This window comes from Oncorhynchus mykiss, unplaced genomic scaffold (assembly GCF_013265735.2).
Source record: "Oncorhynchus mykiss isolate Arlee unplaced genomic scaffold, USDA_OmykA_1.1 un_scaffold_231, whole genome shotgun sequence".
Classification (NCBI taxonomy): Eukaryota; Metazoa; Chordata; class Actinopteri; order Salmoniformes; family Salmonidae; genus Oncorhynchus; species Oncorhynchus mykiss.
In genome coordinates, this window is record NW_023493698.1 from 47,432 (window position 1) to 75,020 (window position 27,589).

Below are 27,589 nucleotides of genomic sequence, written 5' to 3' on the forward strand. Positions count from 1 at the left end.
GTCCAGACCACTCACACATATTGGCCTCTATCACCAGCATGAACCACATGTTCTAACTACCTGTGGAGTTAATGGGTGTGGGAAAACAAATAGATGTTTCAGCTTCTATCGGTCACACATCTACCAAAACCACACAGAGCTTTAAAGAGCCAACTTAGATGAGAATTGCCCTCGTGATGAATTTGAGACTGGGACTGATCCCATTGAAGATGACATGAGCGACGTAGAGAGTCTGCCAGAGGCTGAATATGTTCAAGACACAGAGATCAATACTGAGCAGCTAATTGAACGTCTCTAAAACAATATCTGTCTTGTTATTTAGTAAAGCAGGAAAGAACACTGCATCCCAGCTACGGTACAGAATAACATTGTTGAGGACCTCAGAACCATGTTGATGCATTATGACCCACTACAGTCCCCTCAGGTTTCATCTGACAAATAAACTAATACATGTGGTTGAACAGGACGATCTCAGGGACTTGCTTAAAAACTCTGCAGTATTGGAGGAATGCATTAGATGCATAATCTCTGAGTGCACATTTCCCCCAGGCTACATGACTATAAAGAGACATGAGACAAAACAATCATAATGAATCAGATTACATGGAGAGAAGGGACCTGATCCTAGATCATAATGAATCAGATTACATGGAGAGAAGGGACCTGATCCTAGATCATAATGAATCAGATTACATGGAGAGAAGGGACCTGATCCTAGATCATAATGAATCAGATTACATGGAGAGGGGGGACCTGATCCTAGATCATAATGAATCAGATTACATGGACAGGGGGACCTGATCCTAGATCATAATGAATCAGATTACATGGAGAGGGGGACCTGATCCTAGATCATAATGAATCAGATTACATGGAGAGGGGGACCTGATCCTAGATCATAATGACTCAGATTACATGGAGAGGGGGACCTGATCCTAGATCATAATGAATCAGATTACATGGAGAGATTAGGGACCTGATCCTAGATCATAATGAATCAGATTACATGGAGAGGGGGACCTGATCCTAGATCATAATGAATCAGATTACATGGAGAGGGGGACCTGATCCTAGATCATAATGAATCAGATTACATGGAGAGATTAGGGACCTGATCCTAGATCATAATGAATCAGATTACATGGAGAGGGGGACCTGATCCTAGATCATAATGAATCAGATTACATGGAGAGGGGGGCCTGATCCTAGATCATAATGAATCAGATTACATGGAGAGGGGGGACCCGATCCTAGATCATAATGAATCAGATTACAAGGAGAGGCAGACCTGATCCTAGATCATAATGAATCAGATTACATGGAGAGGGGGGACCTGATCCTAGATCATAATGAATCCTAGATCAGCACTACAACTCTGGGACACTGCCTGTATAGAACCGAACACAGTTGTAAAGTCTAGTTACAGCAGGTGTTTACTGCCATCTAGTGGAAGATACCAATATAACACTTTATTATCAGGGTGGGGAGGTGGCTAAGCTGAAACAGAAAGTAAAGTTGTTCTTTTGTTCAGGATCCATTTTGAGACGACAGAGCAGAAAACACTATATGGAGATTATTGAAAAATAAAGTAAGTATTTCTGAACAATAATCTATTCTAATGAACAGAGTAAGAGAATGAATACCTGGAATGAGATATTACTAGTTAGTAGAACTGCTACTTGAGCTGAGTTGCTGACAGACAGCAGTTTTCAAAGTGTAAACTAATCAGTAGACCTACATGTTATCAGTAAAACGTCTGGTAAAGATGGTGGAGGAGCTTTTCAATAATATGGTTTTATGTTTATCTCAGGGTTTCTCCATCCTTTTGTTCTTACCAGCACTGACACACCTGATTCAACTAATCATCACATATTATGTGAACTGATCTGAACAGGTTTAGGCTGGTGATATGATATATAGGCTATAGCTGAGGTATAGACCTTGATCTGGATATCACTAACAACCCACTACTATACATTATAACCTAGTCTACTTTACATAATATAACATATCACTAACAACCCACTACTATACATTATAACCTAGTCTACTTTACATAATATAACATCTACATATCACTAACAAACCACTACTATACATTATAACCTAGTCCACTTTACATAATATAACATATCTTACTTGATGCAAAAAAGCTTTTCTGAATGGATCAAAGATTTCCCCCTCAGATCAATCATGTCCGTTTTAGCCCTGGGTTAACTAACTAACTAACTGTTAAGGGGCAGAACGACAGATTTGAACTTGCAACCTTCTGCTCTAAAAACTAGGCTGCCCTGCTACTACTCCTACTCTACATTCAAATAAGTGTGAGACATGGCCTTGTGTTGCTGTACTGTCTATAACTACCTTAACAAACAGTGACTTATTATTATTATTATTATTATTATTATTATTATTATTGTTGCTGTACTGTCTATAACTACCTTAACAAACAGTGACTTATTATTATTATTATTATTATTATTATTATTGTTGCTGTACTGTCTATAACTACCTTAACAAACAGTGACTTATTATTATTATTATTATTATTATTATTATTATTATTGTTGCTGTACTGTCTATAACTACCTTAACAAACAGTGACTTATTAATATTATTATTATTATTATTATTATTATTATTGTTGCTGTACTGTCTATAACTACCTTAACAAACAGTGACTTATTAATATTATTATTATTATTATTATTATTATTATTGTTGCTGTACTGTCTAGAACTACCTTAACAAACAGTGACTTATTATTGTTATTATTATTATTAAAATTCAGAGTTACCATGGAGATGTCATTTCATAACTACATGTTCATGTGATGCATTAAATCACCTGACTGTTTCTATATATCTGTTAGTACATGTTTCTAAGAGATAATTAATAAATGAAAACACTTGACATTCAATAATTAGTTGTCACTGTGTTAACCACAACCAACATGTTGGATCTCTGTTTAGTTGTCACTGTGTTAACCACAACCAACATGCTGGATCTCTGTTTAGTTGTCACTGTGTTAACCACAACCAACATGCTGGATCTCTGTTTAGTTGTCACTGTGTTAACCACAACCAACATGCTGGATCTCTGTTTAGTTGTCACTGTGTTAACCACAACCAACATGTTGGATCTCTGTTTAGTTGTCACTGTGTTAACCACAACCAACATGTTGGATCTCTGTTTAGTTGTCACTGTGTTAACCACAACCAACATGCTGGATCTCTGTTTAGTTGTCACTGTGTTAACCACAACTAACATGTTGGATCTATGTTTAGTTGTCACTGTGTTAACCACAACCAACATGTTGGATCTCTGTTTAGTTGTCACTGTGTTAACCACAACCAACATGTTGGATCTCTGTTTAGTTGTCACTGTGTTAACCACAACCAACATGCTGGATCTCTGTTTAGTTGTCACTGTGTTAACCACAACTAACATGTTGGATCTATGTTTAGTTGTCACTGTGTTAACCACAACCAACATGTTGGATCTCTGTTTAGTTGTCACTGTGTTAACCACAACCAACATGTTGGATCTCTGTTTAGTTGTCACTGTGTTAACCACAACCAACATGTTGGATCTCTGTTTAGTTGTCACTGTGTTAACCACAACCAACATGTTGGATCTCTGTTTAGTTGTCACTGTGTTAACCACAACCAACATGTTGGATCTCTGTTTAGTTGTCACTGTGTTAACCACAACCAACATGTTGGATCTCTGTTTAGTTGTCACTGTGTTAACCACAACCAACATGTTGGATCTCTGTTTAGTTGTCACTGTGTTAACCACAACCAACATGTTGGATCTCTGTTGAGTTGTCACTGTGTTAACCACAACCAACATGTTGGATCTCTGTTTAGTTGTCACTGTGTTAACCACAACCAACATGTTGGATCTCTGTTTAGTTGTCACTGTGTTAACCACAACCAACATGTTGGATCTCTGTTGAGTTGTCACTGTGTTAACCACAACCAACATGTTGGATCTCTGTTTAGTTGTCACTGTGTTAACCACAACCAACATGTTGGATCTCTGTTTAGTTGTCACTGTGTTAACCACAACCAACATGTTGGATCTCTGTTTAGTTGTCACTGTGTTAACCACAACCAACATGTTGGATCTCTGTTTAGTTGTCACTGTGTTAACCACAACCAACATGTTGGATCTCTGTTTAGTTGTCACTGAGTTAACCACAACCAACATGTTGTATCTCTGTTTAGTTGTCACTGTGTTAACAACAACCAACATGTTGGAACTCTGTTTAGGGGTCAGTGCTCTAAAATGAGTCTCTCTGGGAAGAGAGAGGAGGGACCTGCCTTTAAAAGGCGTCTCTCTGGGGAGAGAGAGGAGGGGGCCCCTGCCTCTAAAATGTGTCTCTCTGGGGAACATGACACCAAAGCTAAGAGGTGAGATGACAATTTTTGAAATAATAATTAAGAGTTTATTTCCAAAATGCATCACATTTGTTTTTTCATCAGAAATTGTTGCTCATGGGTACCTTCAATATTACTGTCCTCAGATTTTTAATTAATAGGTTTTAGATGGGTATATCTTAAATTATTATTACTATTATTATCAGTTAATAGATTTTAGATGGGTATATCTTTATTAAATTACTATTATTACAGCATGTCCTCTTTTTTCAAGACGTGGCCGATTTTAAAACTGCCAGAATACATTTTTAAAATAAGATTCATTTATTTTTTTACGACATTGTTTCTGAATGGCTGCTGGGTAATTTGATTTGCATTGAAATCTTCATTTGTAGACATCGGATTGAGTGAAAGCTGCGCAGGTTCACTGAGTTGCAAACCAAATGGACAGGTCTAGCTCATTGATTAGCTACGTATTACCTATTTTAGCCTTAACCCTAATTTTAGGGTAAAGTAGCCTAGAAGACTTTTAGAAACTATTTAGGAAATAATATTATGTTAGTAAATACCATTATTGTACTAAATAGCATTTAGATTATTTGGTTAATCACAACCTGTCTCAGCATTTTGCTGTTTTTGTTTTGTTATTTTATTATATTTATTATTGTAGAACACTTGATCAACAAGACACATTAGTTTTATTTTTTCAAATGTGGTTTGGACCAGTTTGAATTGGCGTGTGATAGGTGGGTTAGGTTGGTTAGGTTTGAGATCTAAGGAATGAACAAAAAAAATACACTTTATTTCTCAGCTGCATCACCAACGTCTGTAGGTGAATTTTTAACGTTTAATTGCTAAATATTTTCAATAGATGGCAGCACATGACCACGAAGCATCAGTTATAGGCTACAAGCAGCAATATAATTGACATAAAATAGCATATAACCACAGACTATATGTCCCATGATTTTCTAAAATGGTCACTCATTACTTTAGTTACAATATATATAGCTATTTGGGCTGTGTTGCTTTTGGGAGAGCAAAAAATAGTGACTATAGCAGGTTTTGAACCCCAGGTAAATAATCACTAGTCAGAACCTCAACCTTAGTATAAATGCAGTATAAAACATAATCTTAATATCTGATATTGCAAGTAAACAACCTCGGAATAGAAAAGACTAGAGTGCGACTTCCAGCCCACCAATAAATTACATCATGCAAACCTCGCTGTTAGCAATTTAACCTCAACAGGCCCCTTGAGAAGGCAGAGTGACGACACAAGCTTTTTAACGGTGCTGAGTTGGCTATTAGCAAGAGAAGGCAGAGCGGGTCGATGCTGGTTGATGAATTTGACAATGAATGTACGTGGAAAATATGTTTTTCTCAACCAGAGACGACTGAATTCATGTTCAGGCTTATTGATAATCATTATAGTCATGAAGTATAATTTCAAACATGAGCATAAAAACAGGTAATAATAAACATGAATCATCATTATATTACTTCACAGTAATCTGTTAAATGCTTGTTCAGTCCTTCCTCTTGTGTTAGCAGTGTGGAAAGGGACAGGAAGAAGCCCTCTTGTGTTAGCAGTGTGGAAAGGGACAGGAAGAAGCCCTCTTGTGTTAGCAGTGTGGAAAGGGACAGGAAGAAGCCCTCTTGTGTTAGCAGTGTGGAAAGGGACAGGAAGAAGCCCTCTTGTGTTAGCAGTGTGGAAAGGGACAGGAAGAAGCCCTCTTGTGTTAGCAGTGTGGAAAGGGACAGGAAGAAGCCCTCTTGTGTTAGCAGTGTGGAAAGGGACAGGAAGAAGCCCTCTTGTGTTAGCAGTGTGGAAAGGGACAGGAAGAAGCCCTCTTGTGTTAGCAGTGTGGAAAGGGACAGGAAGAAGCCCTCTTGTGTTAGCAGTGTGGAAAGGGACAGGAAGAAGCCCTCTTGTGTTAGCAGTGTGGAAAGGGACAGGAAGAAGCCCTCTTGTGTTAGCAGTGTGGAAAGGGACAGGAAGAAGCCTTCTTGTGTTAGCAGTGTGGAAAGGGACAGGAAGAAGCCCTCTTGTGTTAGCAGTGTGGAAAGGGACAGGAAGAAGCCCTCTTGTGTTAGCAGTGTGGAAAGGGACAGGAAGAAGCCCTCTTGTGTTAGCAGTGTGGAAAGGGACAGGAAGAAGCCCTCTTGTGTTAGCAGTGTGGAAAGGGACAGGAAGAAGCCCTCTTGTGTTAGCAGTGTGGAAAGGGACAGGAAGAAGCACACAGGAGTTTTCCTGTGAGGGGAGTGGTGGTGTATCCAGGGAGAAAACTAAACTAATCTTCTGAAATGTCATTTGAGGTTTTATGCTGCCATCTATTGGAATTATGTAGCAACTGCAGTAGTACTGAATAATGTGTTATTGCTTACTAAATTACTAAGAATTGCAAGATATAACATTTTGTAGTTCATTTTACCACTTACGACCATAAAATAACAATTTATAGCTTAACAAGCAATGAAACTGACATCAACCAAAAACACAATACATTTAGGTAATTATATAACTTTACATTTATAGTTATATAGGTAATTAAATAACTATTTATTTAGATAGTGACATTATCTGCCAAAGTAACAGCCCTGTAGACAAAGAAGAGCTCTCCAGTAGGTACCAAAACATTCAAAGGACATTTTGTCAAAAGTCAGGTTACAAGTTAAAACCTGTTGACGCCAGGGGTTCCCCTAGAGGAACGCCCCCCCCCCCGTTCAGCTCAAGCCGTGGCGCATGGAACGCAAAAATATTCTTAGAAATATTTAACCTCCACACATTAACAAGTCCAATAGCTCAAATGGAAGATAAACACCTTGTTCATCTACCCAGCATGTCAGATTTTTAAAATGTTTTACGGCGAAAACACACCACATATTTATATTAGACCACCACCGAAACCAAGACAAGAGGCAGCCATTTTGTCCCAGAAAATATAAAATTATAAAAGCAGGATTAAAAAATAAATCATTCACTAACCTTTTGAAAATCTTCATCAGATGACAGTAATAGGACATGTTACACAGTACATTTTTTTATTTTCAATAATATGCCATTTATATCCATAAATGTCCATTTACATTGAATTCATGTTCAGAAAATACTCAAAAATGTCCGCAGAAAATGTAGGTAGCGCCGCAAGATAACGTAAATAGACATCATAAACTTTGACTAAATATACATGTTCTACATATAGTTAGAAAGATACACTGCTTCTTTATGCAATCGCTTTGTTACATTTATTTTTAACGTTACAGAAATCGCACACTATTCAATATTCTGAGACGGCGCTCAGATATAAGCTTCATTTCTCCGTAATGTTGGAGTCAACAGAAACACAGATTTCAGCATAAATATTCCCTTACCTTTGATGGTCTTCGTTCAGAATGTACTGGAAGGGTTCATACTTACCCAAAACATTGTTTGGTTTCAAGTCTTGTGTCTTTGTATTAGCATCTGCTAACAATATCAGCTGAAATGCTCCCAAAATGTCCTCTGGTCCCGAAAAGTTGCGCATCAAAACTTCAAAATTACATATTATATGTCGACTAAACAGGTGTTTGTCCTTCTTCTGAGTACTGGAACAAAGGAATGGCTGGGACCAATTCGCGCCCTAACGCACAGGTTTTTTCTCGCGGCACTTGCTCAAATCACTCCCATAGGGCCAATTCTCGCGGGATTGGAACGATTAAACGCTCTACAGAATGAGGACATCTAGTGGAAGACATAGAAAGTGTCCCCAGATCCATAAGTGGTTGGGAAGGGTGGGGGCGATGACGTCAAAGTTGCTCCAACTTTCATGACCACAAAACTAGTTTGGAAGAATGCCTGCCCTGTGAGTTCTGCTATACTTACAGACATAATTCCAACGGTTTTAGAAGCTTTAGAGTGTTTTCTATCCAATAATAATTATTATATGCATATATTAGCAATTTTTGACAATTTTTTTTTTAGTTTACTATGGGCACGCAATTGCTCCAAAGGGGGCAGTAGTCTGCCATATCTTTAACAGGTTTTAATCAACGTTCAAAGCAGAATTACTTTCCCATTGTTCCTCAACTGTAGTGTCTGATATACCATATTCTAGCTCTGAGTCTCTACTTTTATCTTATGTGAAATACACCGTTTCAAATTTTGTGACATGAGCCCGTCGGTCACATTTGACTGTATAAAACCTAGCAGTTCTACTGATTTCACTGAGAGTGAGGCAGATATATATTATTACTGTGTAAAACCTAGCAGTACTACTGATTTCTCTGAGAGTGAGGCAGATATATATTATTACTGTGTAAAACCTAGCAGTACTACTGATTTCTCTGAGAGTGAGGCAGATATATATTATTACTGTGTAAAACCTAGAAGTACTACTGATTTCTCTGAGAGTGAGGCAGATAGATATTATTACTGTGTAAAACCTAGCAGTACTACTGATTTCTCTGAGAGTGAGGCAGATATATATTATTACTGTGTAAAACCTAGCAGTACTACTGATTTCACTGAGAGTGAGGCAGATATATATTATTACTGTGTAAAACCTAGCAGTACTACTGATTTCTCTGAGAGTGAGACAGATATATATTATTACTGTGTAAAACCTAGCAGTACTACTGATTTCTCTGAGAGTGAGGCAGATATATATTATTACTGTGTAAAACCTAGCAGTACTACTGATTTCACTGAGAGTGAGGCAGATATATATTATTACTGTGTAAAACCTAGCAGTACTACTGATTTCTCTGAGAGTGAGGCAGATATATATTATTACTGTGTAAAACCTAGCAGTTCTACTAATTTCTCTGAGAGTGAGGCAGATATATATTATTACTGTGTAAAACCTAGCAGTACTACTGATTTCTCTGAGAGTGAGGCAGATATATATTATTACTGTGTAAAACCTAGCAGTACTACTGATTTCTCTGAGAGTGAGGCAGATATATATTATTACTGTGTAAAACCTAGCAGTACTACTGATTTCTCTGAGAGTGAGGCAGATATATATTATTACTGTGTAAAACCTAGCAGTACTACTGATAGATATATAGCAATTAGCAAATACCCATACCGTCTATTTGTCTCTCTGAAATGAAACCATCAAGTGATTTTAAACAAATACATGTCTGTCATTGAACAACACCATGTCATGATTATATAGTGGAAAAACACAACAGTCTCTTTCATACAGCAAATTTAAGGACAAAATTCTGAAAAGTGATAAATAGATGTAATGTTTGTCTCTGTTTTGTTGAAGACCAATCAAGCAGGAGAGACCAGCATCCCCTGTTCCCAGCTGTGTGTCCATGAAGAGTGACTGGTCAATGGGTCAACCTATAAACTTTAGAGAGGGAGACTTTTCTACTGAACAAAGGTAAGAAGAACTCATGGGTCATGGTCAGTGAGTTAAACAACACTGTCTATAGTCATTTCTCCTCTCCCATTTTCCCATTTATTGTTGTTGTTTTCATAATCCATAGGCTCATCCTTTTGTCCATTTTTCTAGTCCTAAAACAATATTGAACAAACACAACATTCCCTCCCTGTGTGTGTGTGTGTGTGTGTGTGTGTGTGTGTGTGTGTGTGTGTGTGTGTGTGTGTGTGTGTGTGTGTGTGTGTGTGTGTGTGTGTGTGTGTGTGTGTGTGTGTGTGTGTGTGTGTGTGTGTGTGTGTCCATGTGAGTGTGTGTGTACAGTCCCTGGATGAGGAGATGTAATCTCTATCCTTATTGCCTAGTCACGTTTACCTACATGTACATACTGTAATATTATATTGAATAAATACATTGATTTTCACATTAGTATAACATAATGACCATACAATTCTAGGAGACGGAAGATGAATCTATATGTTGTTTGGGAGAATAAACCACAAGTATTACCACAAGAACCTCAACTACCTGGTACCCCTGCAAATTGACTCAGTACTGATACTCCTTATAGTCTCATTATTACCTCAACTACCTGGTACCCAGCACATTGACTCAGTACTGGTTCTCCTTATAGTCTCATTATTACCTCAACTACCTGGTACCCTGCACATTGACTCAGTACTGGTTCTCCTTATAGTCTCATTATTACCTCTACTACCTGGTACCCAGCACATTGACTCAGTACTGGTTCTCCTTATAGTCTCATTATTACCTCAACTACCTGGTACCCAGCACATTGACTCAGTACTGGTTCTCCTTATAGTCTCATTATTACCTCAACTACCTGGTACCCAGCACATTGACTCAGTACTGGTTCTCCTTATAGTCTCATTATTACCTCAACTACCTGGTACCCTGCACATTGACTCAGTACTGGTACTCCTTATAGTCTCATTATTACCTCAACTACCTGGTACCCTGCACATTGACTCAGTACTGGTACTCCTTATAGTCTCATTATTTTCCTGGTACCCCTACCCCAGGCCCTGGATAAAAACACATGATGATTTCAAAACTAAATGTTTAAATACAGATCTTATATTACTGTATTTAATAATGGTTTTAAAAAAATGTTTTATATTGATGTCTAATGTATCATCTGTACAGTTCTTCATGAAACTCTGTATTTATTTGTTACATTTGAGGCAGATATATAATACTACTGTGTAAAACCTAGCAGTACTACTGATTTCACTGAGAGTGAGACAGATATATATTATTACTGTGTAAAACCTAGCAGTACTACTGATTTCTCTGAGAGTGAGGCAGATATATATTATTACTGTGTAAAACCTAGCAGTACTACTGATTTCTCTGAGAGTGAGGCAGATATATATTATTACTGTGTAAAACCTAGCAGTACTATTGATTTCTCTGAGAGTGAGACAGATATATATTATTACTGTGTAAAACCTAGCAGTACTACTGATTTCACTGAGAGTGAGGCAGATATATATTATTACTGTGTAAAACCTAGCAGTACTACTGATTTCTCTGAGAGTGAGACAGGTATATATTATTACTGTGTAAAACCTAGCAGTACTACTGATTTTTCTGAGAGTGAGGCAAATATATATTATTACTGTATAAAACCTAGCAGTACTACTGATTTCTCTGAGAGTGATATTATTTGTTTCTCTGAAATGAAACCATCATGTGATAGATTTTAAACAAATTCATTTCTGAAAAGTGATATATTTATTGCGTTTTGGAATGAAACTCATCCTATGTTTCCCAATCTGAGCTCAGAGAAGATGAGATGTAATATTTGTCTCTGTTGTGTTGAAGCCCAATCAAGCAGGAGAGACCAGCCTCCCCTGTACCCAGCTGTGTGTCCATGAAGAGTGACTGGTCTATGGATCTACCTATATTCTTTAGAGGGGGAGACTTTTCTACTGAACAAAGGTAAGAAGAACTCATGGGTCATGGTCAGTGAGTTAAACAACACTGTCTCTAGTCATTTCTCCTCTCCCATTTTCCCATTTATTGTTGTTGTTTTCATAATCCATAGGATAATCATTTTGTCAATTTTCATAGTCCTAAAACAATATTAAACAAACACAACATTCCCTCTCTGTCTGTCTGCCTGCCTGTCTGCCTGCCTGCCTGCCTGCCTGCCTGCCTGTCTGTCTGTCTGTCTGTCTGTCTGCCTGCCTGCCTGCCTGCCTGCCTGCCTGCCTGCCTGTCTGTCTGTCTGTCTGTCTTCCTGCCTGCATGCCTGTTTGTCTGTCTGTCTGTCTGTCTGTCTGTGTGTGTGTGTGTGTACTCCCTGGATGAGGAGATGTAATCTCATGTTTTGTCCACAGAAACCAACAGGAGAGATCAGAGTCAGAGATTCTCAGTGGTCAGTCTTCCCAGAGTCATCAAACAGACCTGGCCTCCATATTCAGTGTATGTGGTCCTGTTATGTACATTTGTTTTTGTTTACCTCAAGAAAAGTTGATCTGTCAATCATTCATTAACGTGTTAATGAGAAGCATTTAGTCTCTTGCTTAATTTATTTACTTGATTATTTCAGTTGCTTGAGGAGAATATTATGACATTTGTGAGGAACGAGCTGAAGATGTTCAAGAGGATTCTTCGTCCAGAACTCCCAGAAGGCTTTGAGAGTCAGAAGCAGAATAAGGAAGTGGTGGATGCTGAAGATAAGAAGCAGGAGAGCAGTGCCAGAGAGGGGGCTCTGAAGATCACACTGCACATCCTGAGGAAAATGAACCAGAAGGACCTTGCTGACAAACTGGAGAAATGTAAGAGCTGTCTGCCTCATGTTGAATGATGTCTAATAACATTTAAATGCTGTAGCTAAAGTACAGCTAAAGTAGCTGTGCATCTCAATGATATTGAAACAGCCTTAACACAACATCTAGTGACCTCATCAAGTAGCAGCAGGGATGTGTTGTGGTGATTAATTAAGAGAGAGAGAGACAACATTAATAATACCATCAATAATACCAATAATAATATAATCAGTCACACCAGTCTGTAATGCATTATGAAAATGTTTACACATTTATACAGTCAGTTAAGAGAATAAATTATTATAATGTAAAACTTTATAACAGTCCTACAATACTGTAGGTATTAAAACATACATAATATTAATATTATTTGTGTTATTTCTAGTTTCAGATGATCCTGCTGTGATTTGCCAACGTGAACTCAAATCTAATCTAAAGAAGAAGTTTCAATGTGTATTTGAGGGGATCGCTAAACAAGGAAACCCAACACTTCTCAATAAGATCTACACAGAGCTCTACATCACAGAGGGTGGAACAGGAGAGGTCAATAATGAACATGAGCTGAGACAGATTGAAACGACAACCAGGAAACAAGCAAGACCAGAGACTGCAATCAAATATAACGACATCTTCAAACCCTTAACTGGACAAGACAAACTTATCAGAACTGTGCTGACAAAGGGAGTCGCTGGCATTGGAAAAACAGTCTCTGTGCAGAAGTTCATTCTGGACTGGGCTGAAGGAAAAGCAAATCAGGATGTCCAATTTGTATTTTCATTCCCTTTCCGGGAGCTGAATTTGATGAAAGAGGACAAACACACTTTCATTGAACTTCTTAATCACTTCTCAATGGAAACCAAACAATCAGGAATCTCCAACTACGACAAGTACAAAGTTCTGTTCATCTTTGATGGTCTGGATGAGTGCCGACTGCCCCTAGACTTCCAGAAGAACAAGATCTGTTGTGACGTCACAGAGTCAACCTCAGTGGATGTTCTGCTGACAAATCTCATCAAGGGAAATCTGCTTCCCTCTGCTCTCCTCTGGATAACTACCCGACCTGCAGCAGCCAATAAGATCCCTTCAGTGTGTGTTGACCAGGTGACAGAGGTACGAGGGTTCAATGACCCACAGAAGCAGGAGTACTTCAGGAAGAGATTCAGTGATGAAGACCTGGCCAGCAGAATCATCTCACACATAAAGACATCAAGGAGCCTCCACATCATGTGCCACATTCCAGTCTTCTGTTGGATTTCTGCAATAGTCCTTGAACACATGCTGAAACATAAGAGAGAAGAGATGCCCAAGACTCTGACTGAGATGTACACACACCTTGTGGTGTTTCATACCAAACAGAAGAATGAAAAGTATCTTGGGAAAGAAGAGACAGGTCCACACTGGAATAAAGAGAGCATTCTGTCACTGGGAAAACTGGCTTTTCAACAGCTTGTGAATGGCAATCTGATTTTCTATGAAGAAGACCTGAAAGAGGCTGGCATTGATGTCAATGAAGCCTCAGTATACTCAGGATTGTGCACACAGCTCTTTAAAGAGGAACGTGGGCTGTACCAGGAAAAGGTGTACTGCTTTGTTCATCTGAGCATTCAGGAGTTTCTGGCTGCTGTATATGTGTTCCTCTCATTCATCAACAACAATGAGAATCTAATGGATGAACTGCAAACAAAAAACAACTCTGAAGTTACTTTCTACAAGAGTGCTGTGGATAAAGCCTTACAAAGTGAGACAGGAAACCTGGACCTTTTCCTCCGCTTCCTTCTGGGCCTCTCACTGGAGTCCAGTCAGAAGCACTTACGAGGTCTACTGACAAATTCAAGAAGCAGCTCACAGAGCCATGAAGAAACAGTCAAGTACATCAAGGAGAAGATTGGGGAGAATCCCTCTCCAGAGAGGTGCATAAATCTGTTCCACTGTCTGAATGAACTGAATGACCATTCTCTAGTGGAGGAAATCCAAAGCTTCCTGAGATCAGGAAGTCTCTCAAAACCCAACCTGTCACCTGCACAGTGGTCAGCTCTGGTCTTTGTGTTGCTGACTTCAGAAAAGGAGCTGGATGTGTTTGACCTGAAGAAATACTCCAGATCAGAGGAAGGTCTTCTGAGGCTGCTGCCAGTGGTCAAAGCCTCTAGAGCTGCTCTGTGAGTAAATAAAATGACATATAAGAACTAATCATCAGGAAGAAAGATTCAGTTTAGAGAAAAATATGTGTTATAATATGTATAATATATTATTTTGAAAAAACATATTGAATAAATACATTGATTTTAACGTTAGTATAACAATATGACCATACAATTCTAGGAGACGGAAGATGAATCTATATGTTGTTTGAGAGAATAAACCAAATGCATCTGCCATTGTCCTTCTACACTACTGGTGTTAAATTAACAGTGTGTTTGTGAAGTCATGATGATCTCTTTGTCAGGCTGTCAGGCTGTGGACTCACAGAGGAAGGCTGTGCTTCTCTGGTCTCAGCTCTGAGGTCAAACCCCTCACACCTGAGAGAGCTGGATCTGAGTAACAATGACCTGAAGGATTCAGGAGTGGAGCTGCTCTCTGCTGGACTGGGGAATCCCCACTGTAAACTGGAGACTCTGAGGTCCGTATTCCTGTAGTTGGTCAACAAGTGATAACTGTTCACCAGATCCACATGTGTTTACCAGGCACACATAGTCCACACCATATGTGTTTGGACAGTGAAGCTTACAGTTTTACATGTGGTGCTCTGCTCCAGCATTTTGGATTTGAGATAGAATGTTTCATATTAGGTGACAGTACAGAATGTCACCTTTTATTTAAAGATATTTATACATATACACTTTCTTTCTGTACTTATTTCTCTTAATTATTTGGACAAATTCACATTGTATTTTTTATTTTATTTTAGTTCACCTTTATTTAACCAGGTAGGCTAGTTGAGAACACCTTTATTTAACCAGGTAGGCTAGTTGAGAACACCTTTATTTAACCAGGTAGGCTAGTTGAGAACACCTTTATTTAACCAGGTAGGCTAGTTGAGAACACCTTTATTTAACCAGGTAGGCTAGTTGAGAACACCTTTATTTAACCAGGTAGGCTAGTTGAGAACACCTTTATTTAACCAGGTAGGCTAGTTGAGAACAAGTTCTCATTTGCAACTGCTACCTGGCCAAGATAAAGCATTGCAGTGTGAACAGACAACACAGAGTTACATATGGAGTAAACAATTAACAAGTCAATAACACAGTAGAAAAAAAAGGGAGTCTATATACAGTGCCTTGCGAAAGTATTCGGCCCCCTTGAACTTTGCAACCTTTTACCACATTTCAGGCTTCAAACATAAAGATATAAAACTGTATTTTTTTGTGAAGAATCAACAACAAGTGGGACACAATCATGAAGTGGAACGACATTTATTGGATATTTCTAACTTTTTTAACAAATCAAAAACTGAAAAATTGGGCGTGCAAAATTATTCATCCCCCTTAAGTTAATACTTTGTAGCGCCACCTTTTGCTGCGATTACAGCTGTAAGTCGCTTGGGGTATGTCTCTATCAGTTTTGCACATCGAGAGACTGACATTTTTTCCCATTACTCCTTGCAAAACAGCTCGAGCTCAGTGAGGTTGGATGGAGAGCATTTGTGAACAGCAGTTTTCAGTTCTTTCCACAGATTCTCAATTGGATTCGGGTCTGGACTTTGACTTGGCCATTCTAACACCTGGATATGTTTATTTTTGAACCATTCCATTGTAGATTTTGCTTTATGTTTTGGATCATTGTCTTGTTGGAAGACAAATCTCCGTCCCAGTCTCAGGTCTTTTGCAGACTCCATCAGGTTTTCTTCCAGAATGGTCCTGTATTTGGCTCCATCCATCTTCCCATCAATTTTAACCATCTTCCCTGTCCCTGCTGAAGAAAAGCAGGCCCAAACCATGATGCTGCCACCACCATGTTTGACAGTGTTCAAGGTGATGAGCTGTGTTGCTTTTACGCCAAACATAACGTTTTGCAATGTTGCCAAACAGTTCAATTTTGGTTTCATCTGACCAGAGCACCTTCTTCCACATGTTTGGTGTGTCACCCACGTGGCTTGTGGCAAACTTTAAACAACACTTTTTATGGATATCTTTAAGAAATTACTTTCTTCTTGCCACTCTTCCATAAAGGCCAGATTTGTGCAATATACAACTGATTGTTGTCCTATGGACAGAGTCTCCCACCTCAGCTGTAGATCTCTGCAGTTCATCCAGAGTGATCATGGGCCTCTTGGCTGCATCTCTGATCAGTCTTCTCCTTGTATGAGCTGAAAGTTTAGAGGGACGGCCAGGTCTTGGTAGATTTGCAGTGGTCTGATACTCCTTCCATTTCAATATTATCGCTTACACAGTGCTCCTTGGGATGTTTAAAGCTTGGGAAATCTTTTTGTATCCAAATCCGGCTTTAAACTTCTTCACAACAGTATCTCGGACCTGCCTGGTGTGTTCCTTGTTCTTCATGATGCTCTCTGCGCTTTTAACGGACCTTTGAGACTATCACAGTGCAGGTGCATTTATACGGAGACTTGATTACACACAGGTGGATTGTATTTATCATCATTAGTCATTTAGGTCAACATTGGATCATTCAGAGATCCTCACTGAACTTCTGGAGAGAGTTTGCTGCACTGAAAGTAAAGGGGCTGAATAATTTTGCACGCCCAATTTTTCAGTTTTTGATTTGTTAAAAAAGTTTGAAATATCCAATAAATGTCGTTCCACTTCATGATTGTGTCCCACTTGTTGTTGATTCTTCCCAAAAAAATACAGTTTTATATCTTTATGTTTGAAGCCTGAAATGTGGCAAAAGGTCGCAAAGTTCAAGGGGGCCGAATACTTTCGCAAGGCACTGTACATTGTGTGCAAAAGGCATGAGGAGGTAGGCGAATAATTACAATTTTGCAGATTAACACTGGAGTGATAAATGATCAGATGGTCATGTACAGGTAGAGATATTGGTGTGCAAAAGAGCAGAAAAGTAAATAAATAAAAAACAGTATGGGGATGAGGTAGGTGAAAATGGGTGGGCTATTTACCGATAGACTATGTACAGCTGCAGCGATCGGTTAGCTGCTCAGATAGCAGATGTTTGAAGTTGGTGAGGGAGATAAAAGTCTCCAACTTCAGCGATTTTTGCAATTCGTTCCAGTCACAGGCAGCAGAGAACTGGAACGAAAGGCGGCCAAATGAGGTGTTGGCTTTAGGGATGATCAGTGAGATACACCTGCTGGAGCGCGTGCTACGGATGGGTGTTGCCATCGTGACCAGTGAACTGAGATAAGGCGGAGCTTTACCTAGCATGGACTTGTAGATGACCTGGAGCCAGTGGGTCTGGCGACGAATATGTAGCGAGGGCCAGCCGACTAGAGCATACAGGTCGCAGTGGTGGGTGGTATAAGGTGCTTTAGTGACAAAACGGATGGCACTGTGATAAACTGCATCCAGTTTGCTGAGTAGAGTGTTGGAAGCAATTTTGTAGATGACATCGCCGAAGTCGAGGATCGGTAGGATAGTCAGTTTTACTAGGGTAAGTTTGGCGGCGTGAGTGAAGGAGGCTTTGTTGCAGAATAGAAAGCCGACTCTAGATTTGATTTTCGATTAGAGATGTTTGATATGAGTCTGGAAGGAGAGTTTACAGTCTAGCCAGACACCTAGGTACTTATAGATGTCCACATATTCAAGGTCGGAACCATCCAGGGTGGTGATGCTGGTCAGGCGTGCGGGTGCAGGCAGCGAACGGTTGAAAAGCATGCATTTGGTTTTACTAGCGTTTAAGAGCAGTTGGAGGCCATGGAAGGAGTGTTGTATGGCATTGAAGCTCGTTTGGAGGTTAGATAGCACACTGTCCAAGGATGGGCCGGAAGTATATAGAATGGTGTCGTCTGCGTAGAGGTGGATCAGGGAATCGCCCGCAGCAAGAGCAACATCATTGATATATACAGAGAAAAGAGTCGGCCCGAGAATTGAAGCCTGTGGCACCCCCATAGAGACTGCCAGAGGACCGGACAGCATGCCCTCCGATTTGACACACTGAATTCTGTCTGCAAAGTAGTTGGTGAACCAGGCAAGGCAGTCATCTGAAAAACCGAGGCTACTGAGTCTGCCGATAAGAATATGGTGATTGACAGAGTCGACAGATCCCTTATTTCACTTCCGGCGCCGACAGAGATGGCCGCCTCGCTTCGCGTTCCTAGGAAACTATGCAGTTTTTTGTTTTTTTACGTGTTATTTCTTACATTAGTACCCCAGGTCATCTTAGGTTTCATTACATACAGTCGAGAAGAACTACTGAATATAAGATCAGCGTCAACTCACCATCAGTACGACCAAGAATATGTTTTTCGCGACGCGGACCCTGTGTTCTGCCTTACAAACAGGACAACGGAGTGGATCCTATGCAGCGACCCAAAAAAACGACTCCGAAAGAGAGGGAAACGAGGCGGTCTTCTGGTCAGACTCCGGAGACGGGCACAGCGCACAACTCCCTAGCATTCTTCTTGCCAATGTCCAGTCTCTTGACAACAAGGTTGATGAAATCCGAGCAAGGGTAGCATTCCAGAGGGACATCAGAGACTGTAACGTCCTTTGCTTCACTGAAACATGGCTCACTGGAGAGACTCTATCCGAAGCGGTGCAGCCAACGGGTTTCTCCACACATCGCGCTGACAGAAACAAACATCTTTCTGGTAAGAAGAGGGGCGGGGGCGTATGCCTCATGGCCAACGTGACATGGTGTGATGAAAGAAACATACAGGAACTCAAAGCCTTCTGTTCACCTGATTTAGAATTCCTCACAATCAAATGTAGACCGCATTATCTACCAAGAGAATTCTCTTCGATTATAATCACAGCCGTATATATCCCCCCCCAAGCAGACACATCGATGGCTCTGAACAAACTTTATTTAACTCTCTGCAAACTGGAAACGATTTATCCGGAGGCTGCATTCATTGTAGCTGGGGATTTTAACAAGGCTAATCTGAAAACAAGACTCCCCAAATTTTATCAGCATATCGATTGCGCAACCAGGGGAGGAAAGACCTTGGATCATTGTTACTCTAACTTCCGCGACGCATATAAGGCCCTGCCCCGCCCCCCTTTCGGAAAAGCTGACCACGACTCCATTTTGTTGATCCCTGCCTACAGACAGAAACTAAAACAAGAGGCTCCCACGCTGAGGTCTGTCCAACGCTGGTCCGACCAAGCTGACTCCACACTCCAAGACTGCTTCCATCACGTGGACTGGGAGATGTTTCGTATTGCGTCAGATAACAACATTGACGAATACGCTGATTCGGTGTGCGAGTTCATTAGAACGTGCGTTGAAGATGTCGTTCCCATAGCAACGATTAAAACATTCCCTAACCAGAAACCGTGGATTGATGGCAGCATTCGTGTGAAACTGAAAGCGCGAACCACTGCTTTTAATCAGGGCAAGGTGTCTGGTAACATGACCGAATACAAACAGTGCAGCTATTCCCTCCGCAAGGCTATCAAACAAGCTAAGCGCCAGTACAGAGACAAAGTAGAATCTCAATTCAACGGCTCAGACACAAGAGGCATGTGGCAGGGTCTACAGTCAATCACGGACTACAGGAAGAAATCCAGCCCAGTCACGGACCAGGATGTCTTGCTCCCAGGCAGACTAAATAACTTTTTTGCCCGCTTTGAGGACAATACAGTGCCACTGACACGGCCTGCAACGGAAACATGCGGTCTCTCCTTCACTGCAGCCGAGGTGAGTAAGACATTTAAACGTGTTAACCCTCGCAAGGCTGCAGGCCCAGACGGCATCCCGACTACCGCCCCTTAGCACTCACATCCGTCATCATGAAGTGCTTTGAGAGACTAGTCAAGGACCATATCACCTCCACCCTACCTGACACCCTAGACCCACTCCAATTTGCTTACCGCCCAAATAGGTCCACAGACGATGCAATCTCAACCACACTGCACACTGCCCTAACCCATCTGGACAAGAGGAATACCTATGTGAGAATGCTGTTCATCGACTACAGCTCGGCATTCAACACCATAGTACCCTCCAAGCTCGTCATCAAGCTCGAGACCCTGGGTCTCGACCCCGCCCTGTGCAACTGGGTACTGGACTTCCTGACGGGCCGCCCCCAGGTGGTGAGGGTAGGCAACAACATCTCCTCCCCGCTGATCCTCAACACTGGGGCCCCACAAGGGTGCGTTCTGAGCCCTCTCCTGTACTCCCTGTTCACCCATGACTGCGTGGCCACGCACGCCTCCAACTCAATCATCAAGTTTGCGGACGACACAACAGACGGCCTACAGGGAGGAGGGAGGGCCCTCGGAGTGTGGTGTCAGGAAAATAACCTCACACTCAACGTCAACAAAACTAAGGAGATGATTGTGGACTTCAGGAAACAGCAGAGGGAACACCCCCCTATCCACATCGATGGAACAGTAGTGGAGAGGGTAGCAAGTTTTAAGTTCCTCGGCATACACATCACAGACAAACTGAATTGGTCCACTCACACAGACAGCATTGTGAAGAAGGCGCAGCAGCGCCTCTTCAACCTCAGGAGGCTGAAGAAATTCGGCTTGTCACCAAAAGCACTCACAAACTTCTACAGATGCACAATCGAGAGCATCCTGGCGGGCTGTATCACCGCCTGGTATGGCAACTGCACCGCCCTCATCCGTAAGGCTCTCCAGAGGGTAGTGAGGTCTGCACAACGCATCACCGGGGGCAAACTACCTGCCCTCCAGGACACCTACACCACCCGATGTCACAGGAAGGCCATAAAGATCATCAAGGACATCAACCACCCGAGCCACTGCCTGTTCACCCCGCTATCATCCAGAAGGCGAGGTCAGTACAGGTGCATCAAAGCTGGGACCGAGAGACTGAAAAACAGCTTCTATCTCAAGGCCATCAGACTGTTAAACAGCCACCACTAACACCGAGTGGCTGCTGCCAACACACTGACACTGACTCAACTCCAGCCACTTTAATAATGGGAATTGATGGGAAATGATGTAAATATATCACTAGCCACTTTAAACAATGCTACCTTATATAAATGTTACTTACCCTACATTATTCATCTCATATGCATACGTATATACTGTACTCTATATCATCGACGGTATCCTTATGTAATACATGTATCACTAGCCACTTTATACTATGCCACTTTGTTTACATACTCATCTCATTTGTACATACTTTACTCGATACCATCTACTCAATCAAATTTCAATCAAATTTATTTTATATAGCCCTTCGTACATCAGCTGATATCTCAAAGTGCTGTACAGAAACCCAGCCTAAAACCCCAAGCAGCAAGCAATGCAGGTGAAGAAGCACGGTGGCTAGGAAAAACTCCCTAGAAAGGCCAAAACCTAGGAAGAAACCTAGAGAGGAACCAGGCTATGTGGGGTGGCCAGTCCTCTTCTGGCTGTGCCGGGTGGAGATTATAACAAAACATGGTCAAGATGTTCAAATGTTCATAAATGACCAGCATGGTCGAATAATAATAAGGCAGAATAGTTGAAACTGGAGCAGCAGCACAGTCAGGTGGACTGGGGACAGCAAGGAGTCATCATGTCAGGTATTCCTGGGGCATGGTCCTAGGGCTCAGGTCCTCCGAGAGAGAGAAAGAAAGAGAGAATTAGAGAGAGCATATGTGGGATGGCCAGTCCTCTTCTGGCTGTGCCGGGTGGAGATTATAACAGAACATGGCCATACAACATACTGTATCTTGCCTATGCTGCTCTGTACCATCACTCATTCATATATCCTTATGTACATATTCTTTATCCCCTTACACTGTGTACAAGACAGTAGTTTTGGAATTGTTAGTTAGATTACTTGTTATTACTGCATTGTCGGAACTAGAAGCACAAGCATTTCGCTACACTCGCATTAACATCTGCTAACCATGTGTATGTGACAAATAAAATTTGATTTGATTTGATTTGATTTGAAAGCCTTGGCAAGGTCGATGAAGACGGCTGCACAGTACTGTCTTTTATCGATGGCGGTTATGATATCGTTTAGTACCTTGAGCGTGGCTGAGGTGCACCCGTGACCGGCTCGGAAACCAGATTGCACAGCGGAGAAGGTACGGTGGGATTCGAGATGGTCAGTGACCTGTTTGTTGACTTGGCTTTCGAAGACCTTAGAAAGGCAGGGTAGGATAGATATAGGTCTGTAACAGTTTGGGTCCAGGGTGTCTCCCCCTTTGAAGAGGGGGATGACTGTGGCAGCTTTCCAATCCTTGGGGATCTCAGACGATACGAAAGAGAGGTTGAACAGGCTGGTAATAGGGGTTGCGACAATGGCGGCAGATAGTTTCAGAAATAGCGGGTCCAGATTGTCAAGCCCAGCTGATTTGTACGGGTCCAGGTTTTGCAGCTCTTTCAGAACATCTGCTATCTGGATTTGGGTAAAGGAGAACCTGGAGAGGCTTGGGCGAGTAGCTGCGGGGGGGGGGCGGAGCTGTTGGCCGAGGTTGGAGTAGCCAGGTGGAAGGCATGGCCATCCGTTGAGAAATGCTTGTTGAAGTTTTCGATAATCATGGATTTATCAGTGGTGACCGTGTTACCTAGCCTCAGTGCAGTGGGCAGCTGGGAGGAGGTGCTCTTGTTCTCCATGGACTTCACAGTGTCCCAGAACTTTTTGGAGTTGGAGCTACAGGATGCAAATTTCTGCCTGAAGAAGCTGGCCTTAGCTTTCCTGACTGACCGTGTGTATTGGTTCCTGACTTCCCTGAACAGTTGCATATCCCGGGGACTATTCGATGCTATTGCAGTCCGCCACAGGATGTTTTTGTGCTGCTCGAGGGCAGCCAGGTCTGGAGTGAACCAAGGGAGCATGCTTATCTAAAATGGTGAGGAAGTTACTTTTAAAGAATGACCAGGCATCCTCAACTGACGGGATGAGGTCAATGTCCTTCCAGGATACCCGGGCCAGGTCGATTAGAAAGGCCTGCTCACAGAAGTGTTTTAGGGAGCGTTTGACAGTGATGAGGGGTGGTCGTTTGACTGCGGCTCCATAGCGGATACAGGCAATGAGGCAGTGATCGCTGAGATCCTGGTTGAAGACAGCGGGGGTGTATTTGGAGGGCCAGTTGGTCAGGATGACGTCTATGAGGGTGCCCTTGTTTACAGATTTAGGGTTGTACCTGGTGGGTTCCTTGATGATTTGTGTGAGATTGAGGGCATCTAGCTTAGATTGTAGGACTGCCGGGGTGTTAAGCATATCCCAGTTTAGGTCACCTAACAGAACAAACTCTGAAGCTAGATGGAGGGCGATCAATTCACAAATGGTGTCCAGGGCACAGCTGGGAGCTGAGGGGGGTCGGTAGCAGGCGGCAACAATGAGAGACTTATTTCTGGAGAGAGTCATTTTCAAAATTAGTAGTTCGAACTGTTTGGGTATGGACCTGGAAAGTATGACATTACTTTGCAGGCTATCTCTGCAGTAGACTGCAACTCCTCCCCCTTTGGCAGTTCTATCTTGACGGAAAATGTTATAGTTGGGTATGGAAATCTCAGAATTTTTGGTGGCCTTCCTGAGCCAGGATTCAGACACGGCAAGGACATCAGGGTTGGCAGAGTGTGCTAAAGCAGTGAGTAAAACAAACTTAGGGAGGAGGCTTCTGATGTTGACATGCATGAAACCAAGGCTTTTTCGATCACAGAAGTCAACAAATGAGGGTGTCTGGGGACATGCAGGGCCTGGGTTTACCTCCACATCACCCGCGGAACAGAGGAGGAGTAGTATGAGGGTGCGGCTGAAGGCTATCAAAACTGGTTGCCTAGAGCGTTGGGAACAGAGAATAAAAGGAGCAGATTTCTGGGCATGGTAGAATATATCCAGGGCATAATGCGCAGACAGGGGTACGGTGGGGTGCGGGTACAGCGGAGGTAAGCCCAGGCACTGGGTGATAATGAGAGAGGTTGTATCTCTGGACATGCTGGTTGTAATGGGTGAGGTCACCACATGTGTGGGAGGTGGGACAAAGGAGGTATCAGGGGTATGAAGAGTGGAACTAGGGGCTCCATTGTAAACTAAAACAATCATAACTAACCTGAACAACAGTATACAAGGCATATTGACATTTGAGAGAGACATACAGCGAGGCATACAGTAATCACAGGTGTTGAATTGGGAGAGCTAGCTAAAACAGTAGCTAACACAGTAGGTGAGACAACAGCAGCTAATCAGCTAGCACAACAACAGCAGGTAAAATGGCGTTGACTAGGCAGGGAGGGTCGGATAAACTACACACAGAGCCTGAGTGCGGCTGGGGCCGACAGATAAAACATAAACAAGCAGAATGGAGTACCGTGATTAATGGACAGTCCAGCATGCATCAGCTATGTAGCCAAGTGATCAGTGAAGATGAGAAGTACGAGACTGGAAACAAAGTGTACTACAAAGTGTACTACAAACGAGTTGACTGTCAAGTGTGGAAAGGTAGTCATTGGCCGAGATGGTGTGGTGATATTTGTGAGACACGGAGGCACCATTTTTAAGGTGCATCACTCAAGATTGTGGAAAGTAAATTATCAACAAGATGGAGGGTCTGTTGCTGAGAATCAGCCTCCTACTGAAATTGACAAAAAGGACACATTATTAATAACCTCTTGGGATAGGGGGAAACATTTTCACTTTTGGATAAATAGCGTGCCCTATTTCAATTTCCTGCTACTCATGCAAAGAATATAAGATATGCATATTATTAGTAGATGTGGATAGAAAACACTCTGAAGTTTCTAAAACTGTTTGAATCATGTCTGTGAGTATAACAGAACTTATGTAGCAGGCAAAACACCGAGGACTAACCATTCAGATTTCTTTTTTTTTTTTTTAAGGTCACTGTCTGTTCAATGATTTCTCAATGGGAAACGGTATTTCTTAGGCAAATTGTTTGCAGTTCCTACCGCTTCCACTGGATGTCACCAGACTTTGGAATTTGGTTTAGGTTAATCCTTTGTGCAATGAAGAAGTACGGCCATCTTGGAACAGGGTAACGTTATGTGTACTGTTAATAGTTGCGCAAGACTTGAAAAGTAGCTTTAGTTTGTGATCCTCCTGTATTGAAAATAGATAGATCCGTCTTCAATTTGATTGGTTATTAACGTTTAAAAATACCTAAAGTTGTATTAAAAAAGTAGTTTGAAATGTTTTGGCAAAGTTTACAGGTAACTTTTGAGATATTTTGTAGTGACATTCCGCAAATTGGAAGCTGTTTTTTTCTGGATCAAACGCGCCAAATAAATAGACATTTTGGATATATATCGACGGAATTAATCAAACAAAAGGACCATTTGTGATGTTTATGGGACATATTGGAGTGCCAACAAAAGAAGCTTGTCAAATGTAAGGGATGATTTATATTTTATTTCTGCGTTTTGTGTGTTGCCTGCAGGGTAGAAATATGCTATTGTCTCTTTGTTTACTGTTGTGCTATCATCAGATATGTTTTCGCCGAAAAGCCTTTGACCAGGTGAGACATTTGCGTCCCGCCTATCCCAGAGAGTTAACAGACACAAGACTACCAGAAACTGACACTGGAAGTGGAAGAGAGACCTTCAGCCATGCCACTGGTAATACTGTTGAGGGTTCAAATGAGGAAAACATTCAACAACAGACACATGTGTTATTAAGACAGCATGGTTGTTCCAATCTGAAAACTGGACAAACTGTTAAATACATGGACAGAGAAAGTGGTATTCCAAACACAGCAACCGTCATTGGACGAGCAGGAAAAGCCAAAGGAAAACACCAGAACTGGTCCAACTTGCAGTACTCTGAACCAGCTACACTTTCTTGTACAACAGGGTCAGCTGACCTGTCACTTATCAGATTTCAACCAATGAAAAATCACAGAACACAGAATGACATTCAAAATGATGATGTACTTGAAACAAATGATGTTTAATTTGACTCTAAACTAGATGAGCTCTGTAATTAGAGAAAAAATTGAATGTTTGAGGAAGTGAAAGACATTGGCCAAAAATGTGTCTCAACAAGTTGGGTGTGTCCCTTAAAGAACTGAAATAGTGCCAAAAGACTATAGTGGCTAGAGGTTTAGAGGAGCTGGCTGCTAAACAACTCCCAAATGACTCATCTAGTGGCTAGAGGTTTAGAGGAGCTGGCTGCTAAACAACTCCCAAACGACTCATCTAGTGGCTAGAGGTTTAGAGGAGCTGGCTGCTAAACAACTCCCAAACGACTCATCTAGTGGCTAGAGGTTTAGAGGAGCTGGATGCTAAACAACTCCCAAACGACTCATCTAGTGGCTAGAGGTTTAGAGGACCTGGCTGCTAAACAACTCCCAAACGACTCATCTAGTGGCTAGAGGTTTTGAGGAGCTGGCTGCTAAACAACTCCCAAAAGACTAATCTAGTGGCTAGAGGTTTAGAGGAGCTGGCTGCTAAACGACTCCCAAAAGACTCACCGACATGCGCCTCAGAGTCACTCAGATTGCTGCTGACAGTGATTTGGAGGACTTTCCTGTCATGTTGATGACTTCATCTGGGGTGGCTCACAGACCTTCGCTACAACTGTGATTCCACACCTCAAAGCTGCTTTCCTGGTCCAACACAAAGGAGCAGCTTGGTGACTGTCTGACTACAAAGGGAGCATCAGGTCTTGTGCTCCTAAAGACTCTCAGTAATGGAAAGTGGCAGCTTGACTAATACAAATATAAACTGAGTCACACAACCCATTTGTAATGAGGAACTTAAATCATACTTGGGACATTTCATTATTTTGTTGTTTTATTTGTCTTTAAAGAAAAGTGGGAAATTGTTAAGTTTGTGTTTTAAGTATCCCTATATTTCTGTTACTACGGTGATATCACTCTGTTATTATTAGTACAACTGGGAGTGTCAGTGTTGATGGACCTGGCCTGAGTGTCATGGCAACCATTTGCATTGTATTTTATTTCACCAGGTAGGTGAAATAACCAGGTAGACCTTTATTTAACCAGGTATTTAACCAGGTATTTAAC

General features: G+C 41.5%; 1 protein-coding gene across 1 annotated transcript in view; it reads left to right on the forward strand.

The window, feature by feature from the left end:
- The first annotated feature begins 1,495 nt into the window (after positions 1–1,495).
- The window catches only part of LOC110517709 (NLR family CARD domain-containing protein 3-like), a 283,581-nt gene continuing 257,487 nt past the window's right edge, over positions 1,496–27,589 (forward strand). Inside the window, exons 1-4 of the mRNA XM_036973341.1 lie at positions 1,496–1,588; positions 4,278–4,418; positions 9,644–9,760; positions 11,606–11,722. Of these exons, the coding sequence (XP_036829236.1) occupies positions 4,294–4,418; positions 9,644–9,760; positions 11,606–11,722 (359 nt within the window). The 5' untranslated portion in view covers positions 1,496–1,588; positions 4,278–4,293. The remainder of the gene's footprint in view (positions 1,589–4,277; positions 4,419–9,643; positions 9,761–11,605; positions 11,723–27,589) is intronic.